The following is an 18881-nucleotide window of genomic DNA, read 5'->3' as shown; positions in this document are numbered from 1 at the left end:
CTGAGATCGGTAGGTTGTGAGTTCAAACCCCGGCCGAGTCATACCAAAGACTATAAAAATGGGAGCATCAAAGGTTGGAATTGGGGGTTAAATCACCAAAAAAATTATTCCCGGGCGCGGCCACCGCTGCTGCCCACTGCTCCCCTCACCTCCCAGGGGGTGATCAAGGGTGATGGGTCAAATGCAGAGAATAATCTCGTCACACTTAGTGTGTGTGTGACAATCATTGGTACTTTAACTTTAACTGTTGTGGTATGTCAGTGTATCGTACACCTGTGAAAAAATTGGACACTGAAATGTAAAAAATTGAAAATGAAAAAAATCATAAGAATTCTGGTCAAAATACAGCAAAAACTTACTGAAAAGCACACAAAAATTCAGCCTTTGTCTTCTGAGGGTTAAAAAAATATGTTTAAAAAAAACAAGTGGACATTTCTTTCACAGCTTTCCCATGATGATTTATTAGTGTTTTTAATGTCACATTGCAACATACTCACTGACCACTAGGAGGCAGAAAAGGACTGGCATTTTTTTTAACAAGCCTTTGGCATTTTGTAAAATGTAATAAATGCATTAATAAAGTATATTATTAGCTATTACACTAATTGGCGTCATCACCTTAAACACCATAGCATTTATTGAACCACACTGGATTCCTTTTAGCATCTTTATAGCTGCTCTATGACAATTTACATTGATCTAACCCAGGGTAAACTTTTTCCACTGAGGGCCGCTTTGAAATTTTTCATTTTCAAACCATAACAAAATATATAGATTTTTGGTTTTGTTTTTACCTTTAAGGCTCCCGGGGGCCATAAGTCTCCGTCATTAGCATGCTAAAAATAAGTCAAATTATTATTTTAATATTTAATGTAACGCTTACAGTAAATCTATATCAACTTCAGGTTGATATAAAGTAAAAAATTTATTTATTTATTGTTTTTCATAGTAAAACTGAAATATGCAGTATTTTCCCCGCAGCCCAAAACATTCAGAAAGCAATGTTTGATGTGAAGTAATTGGATTCCTCAAAAGATCAATAATGCAGGACACCATTGATTTAAATGTGTTATTATTTCTGAGTAATCAGTCACAGTGAAAAGATAAATAAAATCCCACTAAATATCTTTGGGATCTAAAAGGTCCCCCACTCATAAAGTGATAAGTTTTTATTATTATTTGTTTTACTTTCAACACTTAAGTCACAAGATCAACCTCAGATTTATTTTGGTTGTTTTATGCCAGGGGTCACCAACCTTTTTGAAACCAAGAGCTACTTCTTGGGTAGTGATTAATGCGAAGGGCTACCAGTTTGATACACACTTAAATAAATTGCCAGAAATAGCCAATTTGCTCAATTTACCTTTAACTCTATGTTATTATTAATAATTAATGATATTTACACTTAATTGAACGGTTTAAAAGAGGAGAAAACACGGGAAAAAAATGACAATAAAATTTTGAAACATAGTTTTTATTCAATTTCAACTCTTTAAAATTCAAAATTCAACCGAGAAAAAGAAGAGGAAAAACTAGCTAATTCGAATCTTTTTGAAAAAATTAAAAAAATAATTTATGGAACATCATTAGTAATTTTTCCTGATTAAGATTAATTTTAGAATTTGGATGACATGTTTTAAATAGGTTAAAATCCAATCTGCACTTTGTTAGAATATATAACAAATTGGACCAAGCTATATTTCTAACAAAGACAAATCATTATTTCTTCTAGATTTTTCAGAACAAAAATTTTAAAAGAAATTCAAAAGACTTTGAAATAAGATTTAAATTTGATTCTGCAGATTTTCTATAGATTTGCCAGAATATTTTTTTTGAATTTTAATCATAATAAGTTTGAAGAAATATTTCACAAATATTATTTGTTGAAAAAACAGAAGCTAAAATGAAGAATTAAATTAAAATGTATTTATTATTCTTTGCAATAAAAAAAATACATTTACTTGAACATTGATTTAAATTGTCAGGAAAGAAGAGGAAGGAATTTAAAAGGTATATGTGTTTAAAAATCCTAAAATCATTTTTAAGGTTGTATTTTTTCTCTAAAATTGTCTTTCTGAAAGTTATAAGAAGCAAAGTAAAAAAAAATGTATGAATTTATTTAAACAAGTGAAGACCAAGTCTTTAAAATATTTTCTTGGATTTTCAAATTCTATTTGAGTTTTGTCTCTCTTAGAATTAAAAATGTCGGAAAAGCGAGACCAGCTTGCTAGTAAATAAATAAAATTTTAAAAAATAGAAGCAGCTCACCGGTAAGTGCTGCTATTTGAGCTATTTTTAGAACAGGCCAGCGGGCTACTCATCTGGTCCTTACGGGCGACCTGGTGCCCGCGGGCACCGCGTTGGTGACCCCTGTTTTATGCTCTTTTGTCAAAGAAAATGTTGTTTTTATACCGCAACCACATATGCAATATTTTCCACAAAAACATTTTAAAGTGAAATATTTTAAGTAATTGGAGCCTTGAATAGGCCAATAATTCATTACAACATTCATTTTTGAAAAACAACATTTTTTCGGGAGCAATAGCAAAAAAATAAAGACAAAAGAAAAAAAAACAGCCTGCATGGCAGCTTTGTATCAACATTGCAACTTTCTCCCGTGAGATTTCACCTCATTCCACTTTATTAAATGATTTAAAAATGTTTGCAATAGCATTTCCAGAATGTGTGTCGGGCCGGTAAACAATTAGCTGCGGGCCGCACTTTGGACACCCCTGATCTAACCCAACATATACAAGAACACCACCCCCTGCTTGCATTTGTGGTGTAGAAATACAAATTAAACCAATAAAATTAGAGAGTCAAACTCTGTAAAAGACAACAAAAAAATGTTTGTGTGCGGCCCGAATAAAATGATTGCCGTTCATGGCTGTCAATCCCAGCTGACGTGCACTTCCTGATTTGAAAACGGACGCCACAGTTGCCGTTTTTACAAACTCTGCTTTTGAATATGACGATATCCTGTTCCTGTGTGTGTGTGTGTGGTGGCACTGCGCCAGGACGTGGGCGGGTTATGGCCATATGCACATAACTGTGGCACACAGCAACTTTATTGCACTAAATGTATCAAAGTAACTCCTGCGTTTGAACTTTCCTTCATTGTGTCCCTCGCTGGAAAAAGCTTGGACACCCCTGATCTCCGATATGATTTAATTCACGGGTTTCCGTTAGCGCAGGAGCCGCCATCTCGTGTGTCATGACTTTGTTTACTCGCCTGCGGCAGCTTTCTGAGTATTTTTTGGCACCTTTGCTTCGACAATGACGTCAACTTTGGGAAATTTGAAAGAGGACGTGAAAGTTTCCTACACGCAGACGTGAGATGGGGTTGGCAAAGCCAGGTACTTACAGAAATAGAAGGATATTGGCGAGATGAGATGGGAAAAGACGAACGGACTACTGATTCGGAATCTTACCCTGATATACCGTATTCTCCGGACTATAAGGCGCACTTAAAGGCCTACTGAAAGCCACTACTAGCGACCACGCAGTCTGATAGTTTATACATCAATGATGAAATCTTAACATTGCAACACATGCCAATACGGCCGGGTTAACTTATAAAGTGACATTTTAAATTTCCCGCTAAACTTCCGGTTGAAAACGTCTATGTATGATGACGTTTGCGCGTGACGTCAATGGTTGAACCGGAAGTATGCGGACACATTGAATCCAATACAAAAAGCTCTGTTTTCATCTCAAAATTCCACAGTATTCTGGACATCTGTGTTGGTGAATCTTTTGCAATTTGTTTAATGAACAATGAAGACTGCAAAGAAGAAAGCTGTAGGTGGGATCGGTGTATTAGCGGCTGGCTGCAGCAACACAACCAGGAGGACTTTGAGATGGATAGCAGACGCGCTAGCCGCCGACCTCACCTTGACTTCCTCCGTCTCCGGGCCGCCGACCGCATCTATGATCGGGTGAAGTCTTTTGTCGCTCCGTCGATCGCTGGAACGCAGGTGAGCACGGCTGTTGATGAGCAGATGAGGGCTGGCTAGCGTAGGTGGAGCGCTAATGTTTTTAGCATAGCTCTGTGAGGTCCCGTTGCTAAGTTAGCTTCAATGGCGTTGTTAGCAACAGCATTGTTAAGCTTCGCCAAGCTGGAAAGCATTAACCGTGTAGTTACAGGTCCATGGTTTAATAGTATTGTTGATTTTCTGTCTATCTTTCCAGTCAGGGGTTTATTTATTTTGTTTCTATCTGCATTTAAGCACGATGCTATCACGTTAGCTCCGTAGCTAAAGAGCTTCGCCGATGTATTGTCGTGGAGATAAAAGTCACTGTGAATGTCCATTTCGCGTTCTCGACTCTCATTTTCAAGAGGATATTGTGTCCGAAGTGGTTTAAAATACAAATCCGTGATCCACAATAGAAAAAGGAGAGAGTGTGGAATCCAATGAACCCTTGTACCGAAGTTACGGTCAGAGCGAAAAATGATACGTCCTGCACTGCACGCTAGTCCTTCACTCTCACGCTCCTCATCCACAAATCTTTCATCCTCACTCAAATTAATGGGGTAATCGTCGCTTTCTCGGTCCGAACCTCTCACGCTGCATTGAAAACAATGGGGAAATGTGAGCAGCCCTTCCTCCGGTGACGTCACGCTACTTCCGGTAGGGGCAAGGCTTTTTTTTATCAGAGACCAAAAGTTGCGAACTTTATCGTCGTTGTTCTATACTAAATCCTTTCAGCAAAAATATGGCAATATCGCGAAATGATCAAGTATGACACATAGAATGGATCTGCTATCCCCGTTTAAAATCATTTTCCTTTTTGCGCCTAATGTAAGGAATACGTTTGGTTGAGCTTACCCGCCTCGAAGGAATTTTATTTGGTACATGGTGTGATGATAAGTGTGACCAGTAGATGGCAGTCAAACATAAGAGATACGTGTTGACTGCACCGTTTGATGTGCTTCAACATAGGAGTTTTATTATGGTGTGTGTGTATAAGGTAAGACATATTATCTGGCGTTTTGTTTGGCAATATTATGCAAAAGCAACTTTTCTTATCTTCTGGTACCTGCTGATCTGTACTTGGGGTCTGCATAAGTACTGAAAAATTGCGTACGTCCACCTTTGTAGTCGATAAGCTTCTTATTTTTCTCTATCTTCTTGTTATGTGACATTCATCCTCCACTGTTGCCATTTCTAATATAAAGTAGTGTAAAGTTCTTACTTATATCTGCCGGTAAACTCGCCATGAAAGCACTAAAACATACCGGTGTAGTGAGTTTACATTATTCAACCAAGGAACTTTAGTTATTAGAGAGTTCCGGTCGGACGGTTTTTCACGGGACACATTTCTGGCCTTGTTGTTGTTTCCGGATGAGGAGATGCTGCTCCGTTATCGATTGAAGTAAAGTCTGCATGTCTTTAAAACAGTTAGCGCCATCTTTTGACACTTCTTCCACTCCCGTCCTTGCACGCTACACCGCTACAACAAAGATGACGGGGAGAAGACGTCGCCGAAGGTGAGCCACGTAAATAAGACCCGCCCACAAAACGGCGCATCCGGAAGCGACTGTCAGAAAGCGGCTTGAAGATGATGTGTAAAACATTTTGACCAAAGAACCACCATTACATGTTATGTAGACCACAAGGAAGTCTTTTACATTTAGAAAAAAATAATAATAATATGACTCCTTCAATGCGTCTGTGAGGAGGCGTGGCCTGCGGACCTGCAGCGAGGCGGGGCCAGCTTTGAGATGGGCGACAGGTGCGTAGATGGCCCACCTGGGCGCAGTTGTCTCATCACCTGTCACTGTATAAAAGGGCAGCAGCCCAGAAGGACGGGGTTGGTGAAGTCGGAGTGGATGGCCGAGAACGAACCCGAGCCCGAGCGAGAGGCTGAAAAGCGACCGGAAGAGCGAGACGGGGAGAAGAGGCGAGTGCTGAAAAGCGACCGGAAGAGCGAGACGGGGAGAAGAGGCGAGTGCTGAAAAGCGACCGGAGATGGAGGTTTATTGAAAAATAAACAAAATCTCCAAACCGTCAAGCCTGTCATGTCCGTCATTGGTGGTCCGAGGAACCCTGAGGCGCGAGTCCTCCCAGCCTTATATATGAAAAAAGGTCGAAAATAGACCATTCATTGGTCTGGAAAATACGTTACTTTGTGGTTCCTTGTCCGGAATTCGCTCGATTTCTACAACCCCACAGGACGCACGCGTGACCCATTTTGCACAAAAATAACAATAGAGGCGTGCTCGGTTAAAAGTTTTGACGCACAAGATGGCGGGTGTCGTCGGAAACCTATCCATACTACAGCACCTGAGACTTTTGAAACATTCAAATTTGGACAATTTTGTCAAAAAATAAAGTTGATCACCTTCAAATTCACAGCCCACCGTTTAAAATGACTTCATATCCCATATATCGTCTTTACTCGGTTTTCCTCTTGGCCGTCCCTCTGCCGCAACACTTGCGCGTGCAGAGCAGGCAGCACCTGAGCGTCAGCCACAGCGCAAAGGTGACCACGGCGAGCAGGAAGCCGATGACGTCCAGACTGTGGTACTGGAACCAGTTCAGGTCGTGGGCGGCCACTCGTAGGTGCGCGGCTCCGTTGTGTCTCATGACAAACTCTGTCCAGAAAACCGCCAGGTCCAGAGGCGGAACAGGACGGTCCAGGTGCACGGCAGACAATTTCACCATCTTCTCTTTGTAGCTGCAGGGAGGCGATCACATGTCAGTTCAAGGTCAATGAATTATGCTGTAAAATGATGGATGTGGTCATTGCAAAGCAGGGCCGGCCCGTGGCATAGGCCGTATAGGCAAATGCTAAGGGCGCCGTCCAGCAGGGGGCGCCACGCCAGTGCCACAAATGTTGGAGAAAATAAATAAATAAAAGTTGGTACTATTATTTCTAAATACAAAAAATAATCCCACGTTAATTAAAATGCAAAGTAAAGCCTATTTAATCGAAATATTATTTGTTACAACATTACGCCCCCATCCCCCCGCACGGTGCGCCCCCTCCCTTCCCGTATCATGACTCTTACCACATCAAAAAAGCAACACAAGATGTCAAAACGGCCAAAACTGTCAGGTGCTCAGGGAAGACAAAAGAGAAAAGAAGAGGAGGAGAAACGAGAAAAAGACAGAGGTAGCAGGTAGGTAACGTTAGCCTACATGAAATTATTTGTCTGTTACAGAATGTGATAGTAACCTGGCTTTTTAGCATTAAGCTAATGTTACATGATTCGGCAATTGCTAATCAATAAGTAGCTAGTTCCGTTTTAACATCCGCACCGTAACACAACATAAACACAGCAGAACAAATACCCAGTATCCCTTGCAGCACTAACTCTTCCAGGACATAACAGTATACACCATCGCTACCCTCAACCCCCGCCCACCTCAACCTCCTCAAATTCCAAGCTGCTGTTTTGAGGCATGTTAAAAAAAATAATGCACTTTGTGACTTCAATAATAAATATGGCAGTGCCATGTTGGCATTTTTTTCCACGACTGTATATATCGGTATCGGTTGATATCGGAATCGGTAATTAAGAGTTGGACAATATCTGTCAGATTGTGTTGGTGACGAACCCCAAGATGCAGATATGACGATAGGCATTGAGCGGGAAAACATTATTTAATGTCCAAAAATATAAAGAAAAAAACACAAACCAGGAACTAGGAACAGGAAACAGGATGCCAGGGAAACAGGAACAGGAAGACGAGGAACAAAAAGACAGCAAGCTACAAACATCTACAATATATAGCTTACCGCTACCGCTTACAGCTACACTGACATCGACGAGTAGGAATGACAATAAGGCAGAGGAAGGCAGGTTTAAATAGCAGCTGGCTGATTGACACCAGGTGTGGCCAGGTGCCAATCAGCCGCAGCTGAGGGGACAGCGCTCGGAGAGACAAACAGGAAACTGAACCAAAATAAGAGTGCTGACAGGAAATAAAACAAACACAGAGGAAACTGTCAGGGATAAGCCTGACAATATCGGAATATCGGATGTCGGCAAAAAAAAAGCCATTATCGGACATCTCTATTTAAAACCTTTAATATATCAGTATGTGGAATTAAATGATGGCACGGATTAACCAAAGAAATCCAACAAAGCAGCAATATGATTCAGTTTAAGAGATACCGTATTTCCTTGAATTGGCGCCGGGAATATAGTATTCGCCTGCCTAGAATTACAGCCGGGTCAAACTCGTTTCGCAAAATAATTAGCGCATGCTTGGCACTTCCGCCGGGTCAAATATGAGTAGTTAAATGACTCCCGCCTCCTGGTGGTAGAGGGCGCTAGTGATCCTTCTTGCGACTACCAGTACTGCAGGAGACAGGTACTGCAGAAGAAGACAACAAGCAGCAAGCATGAGCAGCAATTGTTTGCTTGCACTTTTAACATGGAGGATTACATATCTAAAATAAAACAGTTTTCTAAACTGGACTTTCAATCGAAGCAGGAGGTAATAATTAAAGGAATATCTCCAGAGACTTTTAAAATTGAAGAAAGATAAGAAAGACTGCCTTTGATCAGAAGCAGCTGCACATGGACCCATTTACAAGTAAAGGTAAGATCATAATAACGTTTTTTTTTATTAAATGTGCTTTTCATGATAAGGTATGCGCCGGAGTGAGAAGAGGTTTTAAAATAATTAGCGCATGCTTGCCCATTCCGCATGGTTTTGGTAACCGCAGGAGTGAGAAGAGGTTTTAAATTAACTAGCGCCCCTGCGGCTATTCAAGGAAATACGGTAGTTCAAACTACAAGTGTTCTCTAAGTACACAGAAAAAGAATTACGATGAGCATCTTCAACCCTTTTTTTTATTATTGAGACAAAGATTATTTATATATTTAATATGTGTATGCTAACTAAGGTATGTTATTTATTTATTATTTATTTGTTCACTGTTCTGCTATAGAGGACAAGGAAATGGGATAAAATTGCTATGGTATGAAAAGGGGTAGGATTAAATACGCTCTGCTTCTTCCTACTCCTTTTCGGACGTGCTGTAATGACACAACTGGAATTGTGTCGTATGCATGCTGAAACTGAACTGAAAGTGAATCCCTAGTTTGGAGTATGAATGCAGCATTGTTATCCTCTTCCACCGTCTTACCTTTTGTTATTGATGATGTTATTCAGAGCGGCCACTAGTTGGTCTGCCGTCACGTCGATGATGGCGAGTTTCTCGGCGATGCCGCGCGTCACCATGCGGAGGGCGTTGTCTCCCTGGTCCCCGAACAGCGGGAACATCAGCATGGGCACAGCGTTGCAGATCCCTTCATAGATGCCATGGGTTCCTGCGTGGGTGAGGAAGGCTTTGGCCTTGGGGTGGGCTGAGGAGCACACCGGAAATGACCACATAGTTCTTTACCTTCACTTCTTCACGTGTCACGTTTTTGGACGGCATACCCAAGAGGTCATTCTGAGGCAGCCACTTCATGAGTTTGACGTTCTTCGGCACATGCTTGGGTATAACTCCGGTGTATCGCCACAAAACCTGAAACACACACACACACACTTTTAGGTTAGGACAATCAATCGAATTTTAATCATGATTTAGATTTTTGGCATCTCAGGATCATAAGAATATTATAATCGGGAGGAAAAAAAAGATGAACGTGCATGCAAATTCCGGCGAAACGAAAAGAGTGAGCGTATGAGTAAGAAAAAAAGTATATTAGAAAGTTTGCGATCTCACCATTTTATTTGACACAGCGCTAGTGTGCATGATCAATAGTCACTAGTGTTGTCCCGATACCAATGTTTTGGTACCGGTACCAAAATGTATTTCGATACTTTTCCATACTTTTCCATACTTTTCTAAATAAAGGGGACCACAAAAGATGTCATTATTGGCTTTATTTTAACAAAAGATCTTAGGGTACATTAAACATATGTTTATTATTGCAAGTTCGTCCTTAAATAAATATAAATAAATACTGGACAACTTGTCTTTTAGTAGTAAGTAAACAAACAAAGACTCCTAATTAGAGATGTCCGATAATATCGGTCTGCCGATATTATCGGCCGATAAATGCGTTAAAATGTAATATCGAAAATTATCGGTATCGGTTTTTTATTATCAGTATCGTTTTTTTTGTTTTTGTTTTTTTTTTGTTTTTTTTTTGTTTTTGTTTTTTATTAAATCCACATAAAAAACACAAGATACACTTACAATTAGTGTACCAACCCAAAAAACCTCCCTCCCCCATTCACACTCATTCACACAAAAGGGTTGTTTCTTTCTGTTATTAATATTCTGGTTCCTACATTATATATCAATATATATCAATACAGTCTGCAAGGGATACAGTCCGTAAGCACACATGATTGTGCGTGCTGCTGGTCCACTAATAATACTAACCTTTAACAGTTAATTTTACACATTTTCATTAATTACATAATATCGGAAATTATCGGTATCGTTTTTTTTTATTATCAGTATCGTTTTTTTTTTGTTTTTGTTTTTTTATTAAATCCACATAAAAAACACAAGATACACTTACAATTAGTGCACCAACCCAAAAAACCTCCCTCCCCCATTTACACTCATTCACACAAAAGGGTTGTTTCTTTCTGTTATTAATATTCTGGTTCCTACATTATATATCAATATATATCAATACAGTCTGCAAGGGATACAGTCCGTAAGCACACATAATTGTGCGTGCTGCTGGTCCACTAATAGTACTAACCTTTAACAGTTAATTTTACACATTTTCATTAATTACTAGTTTCTATGTAACTGTTTTTATATTGTTTTACTTTCTTTTTTATTCAAGAAAATGTTTTTAATTTATTTATCTTATTTTATTTGATTCATTTTTTCAAAAAGTACCTTATCTTCACCATACCTGGTTGTCCAAATTAGGCAAAATAATGTGTTAATTCCACGACTGTATATATCGGTTGATATCGGTATCGGTTGATATCGGTATCGGTTGATATCGGTATCGGTAATTAAAGAGTTGGACAATATCTCTATTTAATAGAAATATTATGTTACAACATTACGCGCCCCCCCTTTCCTGTATCATGACTCTTTTTGGACGTCACCACATCAAAAAAACAACACAAGATGTCAAAAACGGCCAAAACTGTCAGGTGCCCAGGGAAGAAAAAACAGAAAAGAAGAGGAGGAGAAACGAGAAAAAGACAGAGGTAGCAGGTAGGTAACGTTAGCCTACATTAAATTATTTGTCTGTTACAGAATGTGATAGTAAACTGGCTTTTTAGCATTAAGCTAATGTTACATGATTCGGCAATTGCTAATCAATAAATAGCTAGTTCTGTTTTAACGTCGGGTTAATATTGTGGAGGGGGCTAAATTGTTATGGAAAATAATAATGTAACGTTAGGTAATTACAGAACTCCCACCTTACATTCCTCAGGGACATTTGTATTAGATCTTTTAAGCAGGTGTTTTTTGTTTACATTGTTTGCCCTGCAGGTAATAGTCACTTTTCCACCCCTTTATATATTAGGTATAGTTGTAAGCCTAGTTGTTCAAGTGCACATTATTAATGTTAATTAAGCAATATCACATGAGAGGGAATGCTGTTTTTTAATTTGAGCACTGCTGTGATTCGGTTAAAGATAATCATAACATAACATTCTCATATAATATGTTAATTTGCTTTCTTTAAGTAAAAAAAAAAGGTCAAAGACAAAGCTATTCGGTTTCTTGTGAGTATATACACTTCACTGCCGATGTGGGGGGGGCGCCACCTAAAATCTTGCCTAGGGCGCCAGATTGTTAGGGCCAGGCCTGTGTGAACGACATCATGGACGTCAGATCCACGTACAAACAGGACAGCAGTCACAACTTCAGAGGGTCGCTCTTTTATTTTGAACAGCCTCGAGACATTTCGGCGTGGCGCGGTTGGGAGAGTGGCCGTGCCAGCAACCTGAGGGTTCCTGGTTCCATCCCCACCTTCTACCAACCTACGTCACGTCCGTCGCGTCCTTGAGCGAGACACTTCACCCTTGCTCCCGATGGGTGTTAGAATAATTATGTGTACGTTATCACACAACTCTTATGCTCAAAGGCCGTTGCTATAGTTATTATCAATTGTGCTGAAGTTGTACTTTTCTATCCGTGCAAAGGGACAACTTGCAATCCAAAGATTGCGAGTCGTCTCGTATCAGTGTTGGTGTCCAGACCCGGCCTGCTGACTGCCAAGGCCGAACTGGTTGGTGGCACGATAAAAACCCATGTTTTCCAATAATGAAAAACTGCGAAAAACTGTCAAAATAATATAATTTGAGCCATAATCGTCCAGTTTTAGTGCTTGATCAATAAGTCCATGTGTGTAACGTTCCAACGTCAGAGATTCTCTGTTATGTTTGTGAGTGGAGTACGGGTTTTAACGGCGTTGTTACCCTTTGAGGAATCCTTTCGAAGGCTTCAAAGAACTGCTGGGCTATCTCCACAGGCATGGTGGACACCATGGAGCCCAGGGTAAAGACGATAAAGCCGTCCTCTCCCGAACCCTCCACGAACTCCTCTACATCCTGCAAAGAATCAAACGTTGTGGGTCAAGTTAGACATCAAAGAAAATGTGGGCGGTACTGAAGATTGGCGGTCCCCCGAGCACCCCCAAGCTCGCCAGTCAAACAAGATTTTATTGTAGATTTCAAACACAAACGGGTAACAAGAAGTAGAATATGTAAATACAAACACTAAAATCCTTCATCACACGAACACAAATGAACAAAATTAAAAAGAACTATTAGCCTACATGCAGGCACAGGTTGTTTTTTTTCAATACTATTTTTTTTACATATCCTTCTCACATAACCCGAGGTGTGTGGAAATGGAAAAAGATGAACACGGTGGGTGCCATGGTTGGGTAGAAAAAGCAGCTTCCATGAAATGCTGAGTCATTCACGAGCAAGGACGAGGGCGAGGGTCAGCACTTTGTCAACAAACGCCTGAGCAAATTTTCCAACAGCTTAAGAACAACATTTATAAACCAGCTATTGCAAGGAATTTAGGGATTCCACCATCTACGCTCCGTAATATCATCGAAAGGTTCAGAGAATCTGGAGAAATCACTGCACGTAACATTGAATGCCCGTGAACTTCCATCCCTCAGGTGGTACTGCATCAAAAAGCAACATCAGCGCGTAAAGGATATCACCACATGGGCTCAGGAACACTTCAGAAAACCACTGTCAGTAACTACAGTTGGTCGCTACATCTGTAAGTGCAAGTTAAAACTCTACAATGCAAAGCCAAAGCCATTTATATATTTATCAACAACACCCGGAAAGGCCATCGGCTTCGCTGGGCCCGAGCTCATCTAAGATGGACTGTTGCAAAGTGGAAAAGTGTTCTGTGGACTGACGAGTCCACATTTCAAATTGTTTTTGGAAACTGTGGACGTCGTGTCTTCCGGAACAAAGAGTAAACGAACCATCAAGATTGTTCCAGGCGCAAAGTTCAAAAGCCAGCATCTGTAAGTGCAAGTTAAAACTCTACAATGCAAAGCCAAAGCCATTTATATATTTATCAACAACACCCGGAAAGGCCGTCGGCTTCGCTGGGCCCGAGCTCATCTAAGATGGACTGATGCAAAGTGGAAAAGTGTTCTGTGGACTGACGAGTCCACATTTCAAATTGTTTTTGGAAACTGTGGACGTCGTGTCCTCCGGACCAAAGAGGAAAAGAACCATCCGGATTGTTCTAGGCGCAAAGTGTAAAAGGCAGCATGTGTGATGGTATGGGGGTGTATTAGTGCCCAAGACATGGGTAACTTACACATCTGTGAAGGCACCATTATGCTGAAAGGTACATACAGGTTTTGGAGCAACATATGTTGCCATCCAAACAACGTTATCATGGACGCCCCTGCTTATTTCAGCAAGACAGTGCCAAGCCACGTGTTACAACAGCATGGCTTCTTTGTAAAAGAGTGCGGGTACTAGACTGGCCTGCCTGTAGTCCAGACCTGTCTCCCATTGAAAATGTGTGGCGCTTTATGAAGCCTAAAATAGCAGAAGGGAGACCCCCGGACTGTTGAACAACTTAAGCTGTACATCAAGCAAGAATGGGAAAGAATTCCACCTGAGAAGCTTCAAAAATGTGTCTCCTCAGTTCCCAAACCTTTACTGAGTGTTGTTAAAAGGAAAGGCCATGTAACACAGTGGTAAAAATGCCCCCGTGCCAACTTTTTTGCAATGTGTTGCTGCCATTAAATTCTAAGTTAATGATTATTTGCAAAGACAAAAATTAACTTTCTCAGTTCGAACATTAAGTCTTTGCAGTGTATAGTCGAGAAGGATTTGCAAATCATTGTATTCGGTTTTATATTTACAAATTACACAACGTGACAACTTCACTGCTTTTGGGTTTTGTAAATGACTTGGCTGAAATAGAAGAAAAGATCAACCTTGTGTGCTTATTGGAGGACATTTAGACACAAGTAGACACGCTGCAGGGATGCTTATATGCAAACTGATGTCACACCATGTTTGTTTGGCTGATATCACACCAATTTCCGACATCAAAATTGGAGCAGGGCACCTCAACTTTAAGTGTGAAACACAAATTACCTAAATGTGAATAAGAGGGCTTGAACGTGTGACATGGAAATGCAATGCATCATGGGTCTTACTGCATCGGAATGGCATCTTTGCATTGGGTCTCTGTCTTAAAGTTGTGGCTTTATTCTTTAATAAGTTCCAAATGTGTCACCTACGTTCGGCATCAGTAACCGACAAAAAGAGATTTGGGGACATTTGTTTCATTTTTCACTTCCAGCGTGGGAGCAAGGCTAAGATATTCGATCTGGGTTACAAAACCCAAAACCAGTGAAGTTGTCACGTTGTGTAAATGGTAAATAAAAACAAAATACAATGATTTGAAAATCCTTTTCAACTTATATTCAAGTAAATAGACTGCAAAGACAAGATATTTCATGTTCACACTGAGAAATGTAATTTTTTTTTTGCAAATAATCATTAACTTGGAATTTAATGGCAGCAAAATATTGCAAAAAAGTTGTCACAGGGGCATTTTTACCACTGTGTTACATGGCCTTTCCTTTTAACAACACTCAGTAAAGGTTTGGGAACTGAGGAGACACATTTTTGAAGCTTCTCAGGTGGAATTATTTCCCATTCTTGCTTGATGTACAGCTTAAGTTGTTCAACAGTCCGGGGGTCTCCGTTGTGGTGGTGGTGGTGAATTGTATTTATATAGCGCTTTTCTCTAGTGACTCAAAGCGCTTTACATTGTGAAACCCAATATCTATGTTACATTTTTTAAACCAGTGTGGGTGGCACTTGGGGCAGGTGGGTAAAGTGTCTTGCCCAAGGACACAGCGGCAGTGACTAGGATGGCGGAAGCGGGGATCGAACCTGGAACCCTCAAGTTGCCGGCACGGCCACTTTACCAACCGAGCTATACCGGCCGTGGTATTTTAGGCTTCATAATGCGCCACACATTTTCAATGGGAGACAGGTCTGGACTACAGGCAGGCCAGTCTAGTACCCGCACTCTTTTACTATGAAGCCACGTTGATGTAACACGTGGCTTGGCATTGTCTTGCTGAAATAAGCAGGGGCGTCCATGATAACGTTGCTTGGATGGCAACATATGTTGCTCCAAAAGCTGTATGTACCTTTCAGCATTAATGGTGCCTTCACAGATGTGTAAGTTACCCATGTCTTGGGCACTAATACACCCCTATACCATCACAAATGCTGGTTTTTGAACATTGCGCCTAGAACAATCCGGATGGTTCTTTTACTCTTTGTTCCGGAGGACACGACGTCCACAGTTTCCAAAAACAATTTGAAATGTGGACTCGTCAGTCCACAGAACACTTTTCCACTTTGCATCAGTCCGTCTTAGATGAGCTTGGGCCCAGCGAAGCCGACGGCCTTTCCGGGTGTTGTTGATAAATGGCTTTGGCTTTGCATTGTAGAGTTTTAACTTGCACTTACAGATGTAGCAACCAACTGTAGTTACTGACAGTTCCGTATTTTCACCCCACAGACTGAGACACAAAAACTTTTACTTGTGCTAACTGCTAAAGCGTGTTGATATTTTGTCGTTCCTCCGAGGTTATACCCCACATCTCTTTCTAGGAATAAACTTTTAATATTTGCAATTGATAACTTATTGCTTTAAACATGATAAGCCCTGTCAAATATTCTACCAAATCAGGACATTTTGACAGTTTTGACTTTAAAAATAAGCTATTTGTGTGGTCCTTGAACGCCACATTATGGATCATTCTAAGTGCCCGTTTTTGTAAGATTTTTAAGGGATGTATGTTGGTTTATTGCAAGGAATTTACTGTCCGTAATATTATCAAAAGGTTCAGAGAATCTGGAGAAATCACTGCACCTAACATTGAATGCCCGTGACCTTCGATCCCTCGGGCGGTATTGCATCAAAAACCGACAGTGTGTAAAGGATATCACCACATGGGCTCAGGAACACTTCAGAAAACCACTGTCAGTAACTACAGTTCGTCGCTACATCTGTAAGTGCAAGTTAAAACTCTACTATGCAAAGCGAAAGCCATTTATCAACAACACCCGGAAACTCCGCCGGCTTCGCTGAGCCTGAGCTCATCTAAGATGGACTGATGCAAAGTGGAAAAGTGTTCGGTGGTCTGACGAGTCCACATTTCAAATTGTTTTTGGAAACTGTGGACGTCGTGTCCTCCGGAACAAATAGGAAAAGAACCATCCGGATTGTTCTAGGCTAAGTTGAAAAGCCAGCATGTGTGATGGTATGGGGGTGTATTAGTGCCCAAGACATGGGTAACTTACACATTTGTGAAGGCACCATTAATGCTGAAAGGTACATACAGGTTTTGGAGCAACATATGTTGCCATCCAAGCAACGTTATCATGGACGCCCCTGCTTATTTCATCAAGACAATGCCAAGCCACATGTTACAACAGCGTGGCTTCATAGTAAAAGAGTGCGGGTACTAGACTGGCCTGCCTGTGTGGTGCATTATGAAGCCTAAAATAGCACAACGGAGACCCCCGGACTGTTGAACAACTTAAGCTGTACATCAAGCAAGAATGGGAAAGAATTATACTTCAAAAATGTGTCTCCTCAGTTTCCAAATATTTACTGAGTGTTGTTAAAAGGAAAGGCCATGTAACACAGTGGTAAAAATGCCCCTGTGCCATCTTGTTTGCAATGTTTTGCTGCCATTAAATTCTAAGTTAATGATTATTTGCAAAAAAAAAAAATTGTTTCTCAGTTGGAACATTAAATATCTTATCTTTGCAGTCTATTCAATTGAATATAAGTTGAACAGGATTTGCAAATCATTGTATTCTGTTTTTATTTACCATTTACACAACGTGCCAACTTCACTGGTGTTGGGTGTTGCACCTAAATTTAGGTACAACTTGTTTGTTCCTTTTGAGCCATGTTTGCGTTATCTTCATTTCTAAAGTGATTGTATCAATACGTCTGTTCAAGTTGTTACCACGTATGAGATGAAAGCTGTAGATTTTTGCACAATTTGAACAAAGGACAATTTTGCATTCAGGATTTCTTCACAGAAAAAACAATGAATTCAAAAAATGGTTGACACACTCTGAGGACTCTTTGGTCTGCGGCTATTAACTTTTGTACGCCTCAACAACGCTGAATGATTGCGCTCACCCCCTCTGTGTGGGTCATCTGCAACGTACCACACGGCGTGGCCAAGGCTAAGCTCTCGTTTGTAAAGAGGAAGCGTGAACACGACACGCTTTGAGTGAATCCAGATGTGGCGCAGGTTTTGAAAAACACTCACCGCGGGCAGAGGCCGTGTCTTCGCACAGTTGATACCGCCAATGAAAACCATGTTGGGCATCACGGGTTTGGGTCGCTCCAGCGCGAAGTCGTATCTGAGGAGCCAAATCGCCGCGTGGCTCAAGAGTTCCTTGTAGGTCATGCCCGGGTCCACGAAGTCCCTGACCAGCTGGTCAAAGTCCGCGTACAAAACACGACACACTAAGAGCTCCACCGCGCCCATGATGTTGTTTTTCACCCTCTCCGGGAAAGTCATGACATCTGTGTTCCCGGAGTAGAATTTGGGGACGTAAGAAAGCGGGGAGGGGCACTGGTTGGCCTTGGTGTCCAGTTCACAGGGAAGCCCACGCATAAAATAAACAGCCGGGATGGAGAAGACTTGAGCCAGGATGGGTCCGCATGGCAGGAACGGGTCGGTCAGCACGAGACTGAAGCCTTCGTCCTTCAGTTGACTCAGCAGAAGCTGATCATTGAGCAGAGCTCTGCAGCCCATCCCTTGGAAGTTGGTGAAGTTGACCAAACGCTGCATGTTGACAAACAAATCCGTGATCTCCGGCGACTTGACGAAAACACTATCCTTGAGCTCGGTGTATTTGCCGTCCAGCTCGGCTTTGGTGTACGGCACTTTGTAGTGGCGGGTCTGGTAGCTCTCGGAGGGCTCGATCAACAGGCTGCTTTCAGGCACCAGGACCACCACCGGGTGTCCTCTGTGGGTCAGCTCCTGCACCAAGATCTTCATGCTCAGCCAGTGACTCCCGTCCACGGGCATAACCAGCACCTTTCCCCCTTCGACGGACCCCACAAGAGCGCAGAAGCACAGCCAGGCCAGCAGCCCCAGAGCAGGAAACCGCACCCTCATCGCCTCCTCTACCCTCGTTGACAAAAATGCCAGGGGAAAGTACGTTGCAACTTTTGTCCTTGGCTCCGTGAGCGTGCGTGTGTGAGCGAGTGTGTGGCTCTCCACTCTGCGAGGCTGTTTTAACAGGCCCTCCACGTAGTGTGACGTAATCACTGCGAGGACCAGAGTGTAGGGTTTCACAGTGGCGTGCCACTTAATCATTCTCCTATGCTTGTCTCCACGATCAATGTATGTACCTTATCATGATCTCATT

The 18881-nt window shown here is 41.4% G+C and overlaps 1 protein-coding gene across 1 annotated transcript; it reads right to left on the bottom strand.

Moving 5' to 3' along the window:
• Positions 1 to 388: 388 nt before the first annotated feature.
• On the bottom strand, positions 389 to 18704 carry LOC133663192 (UDP-glucuronosyltransferase-like). Its single transcript, XM_062067477.1, has 5 exons — positions 17771 to 18704; positions 12375 to 12506; positions 9402 to 9489; positions 9106 to 9325; positions 389 to 6681 (listed from the first exon to the last, which is right to left on the bottom strand). The coding sequence occupies exons 1-5, from the start codon at positions 18626 to 18628 to the stop codon at positions 6399 to 6401; spliced, it is 1581 nt and encodes a 526-aa protein (XP_061923461.1). The 5' UTR covers positions 18629 to 18704; the 3' UTR covers positions 389 to 6398.
• Between the last annotated feature and the right edge of the window lie 177 nt (positions 18705 to 18881).

This window comes from Entelurus aequoreus, linkage group LG13 (genome assembly GCF_033978785.1).
Source record: "Entelurus aequoreus isolate RoL-2023_Sb linkage group LG13, RoL_Eaeq_v1.1, whole genome shotgun sequence".
NCBI classification, from domain to species: domain Eukaryota; kingdom Metazoa; phylum Chordata; class Actinopteri; order Syngnathiformes; family Syngnathidae; genus Entelurus; species Entelurus aequoreus.
This window is presented reverse-complemented; position numbering and strand designations above follow the sequence as displayed.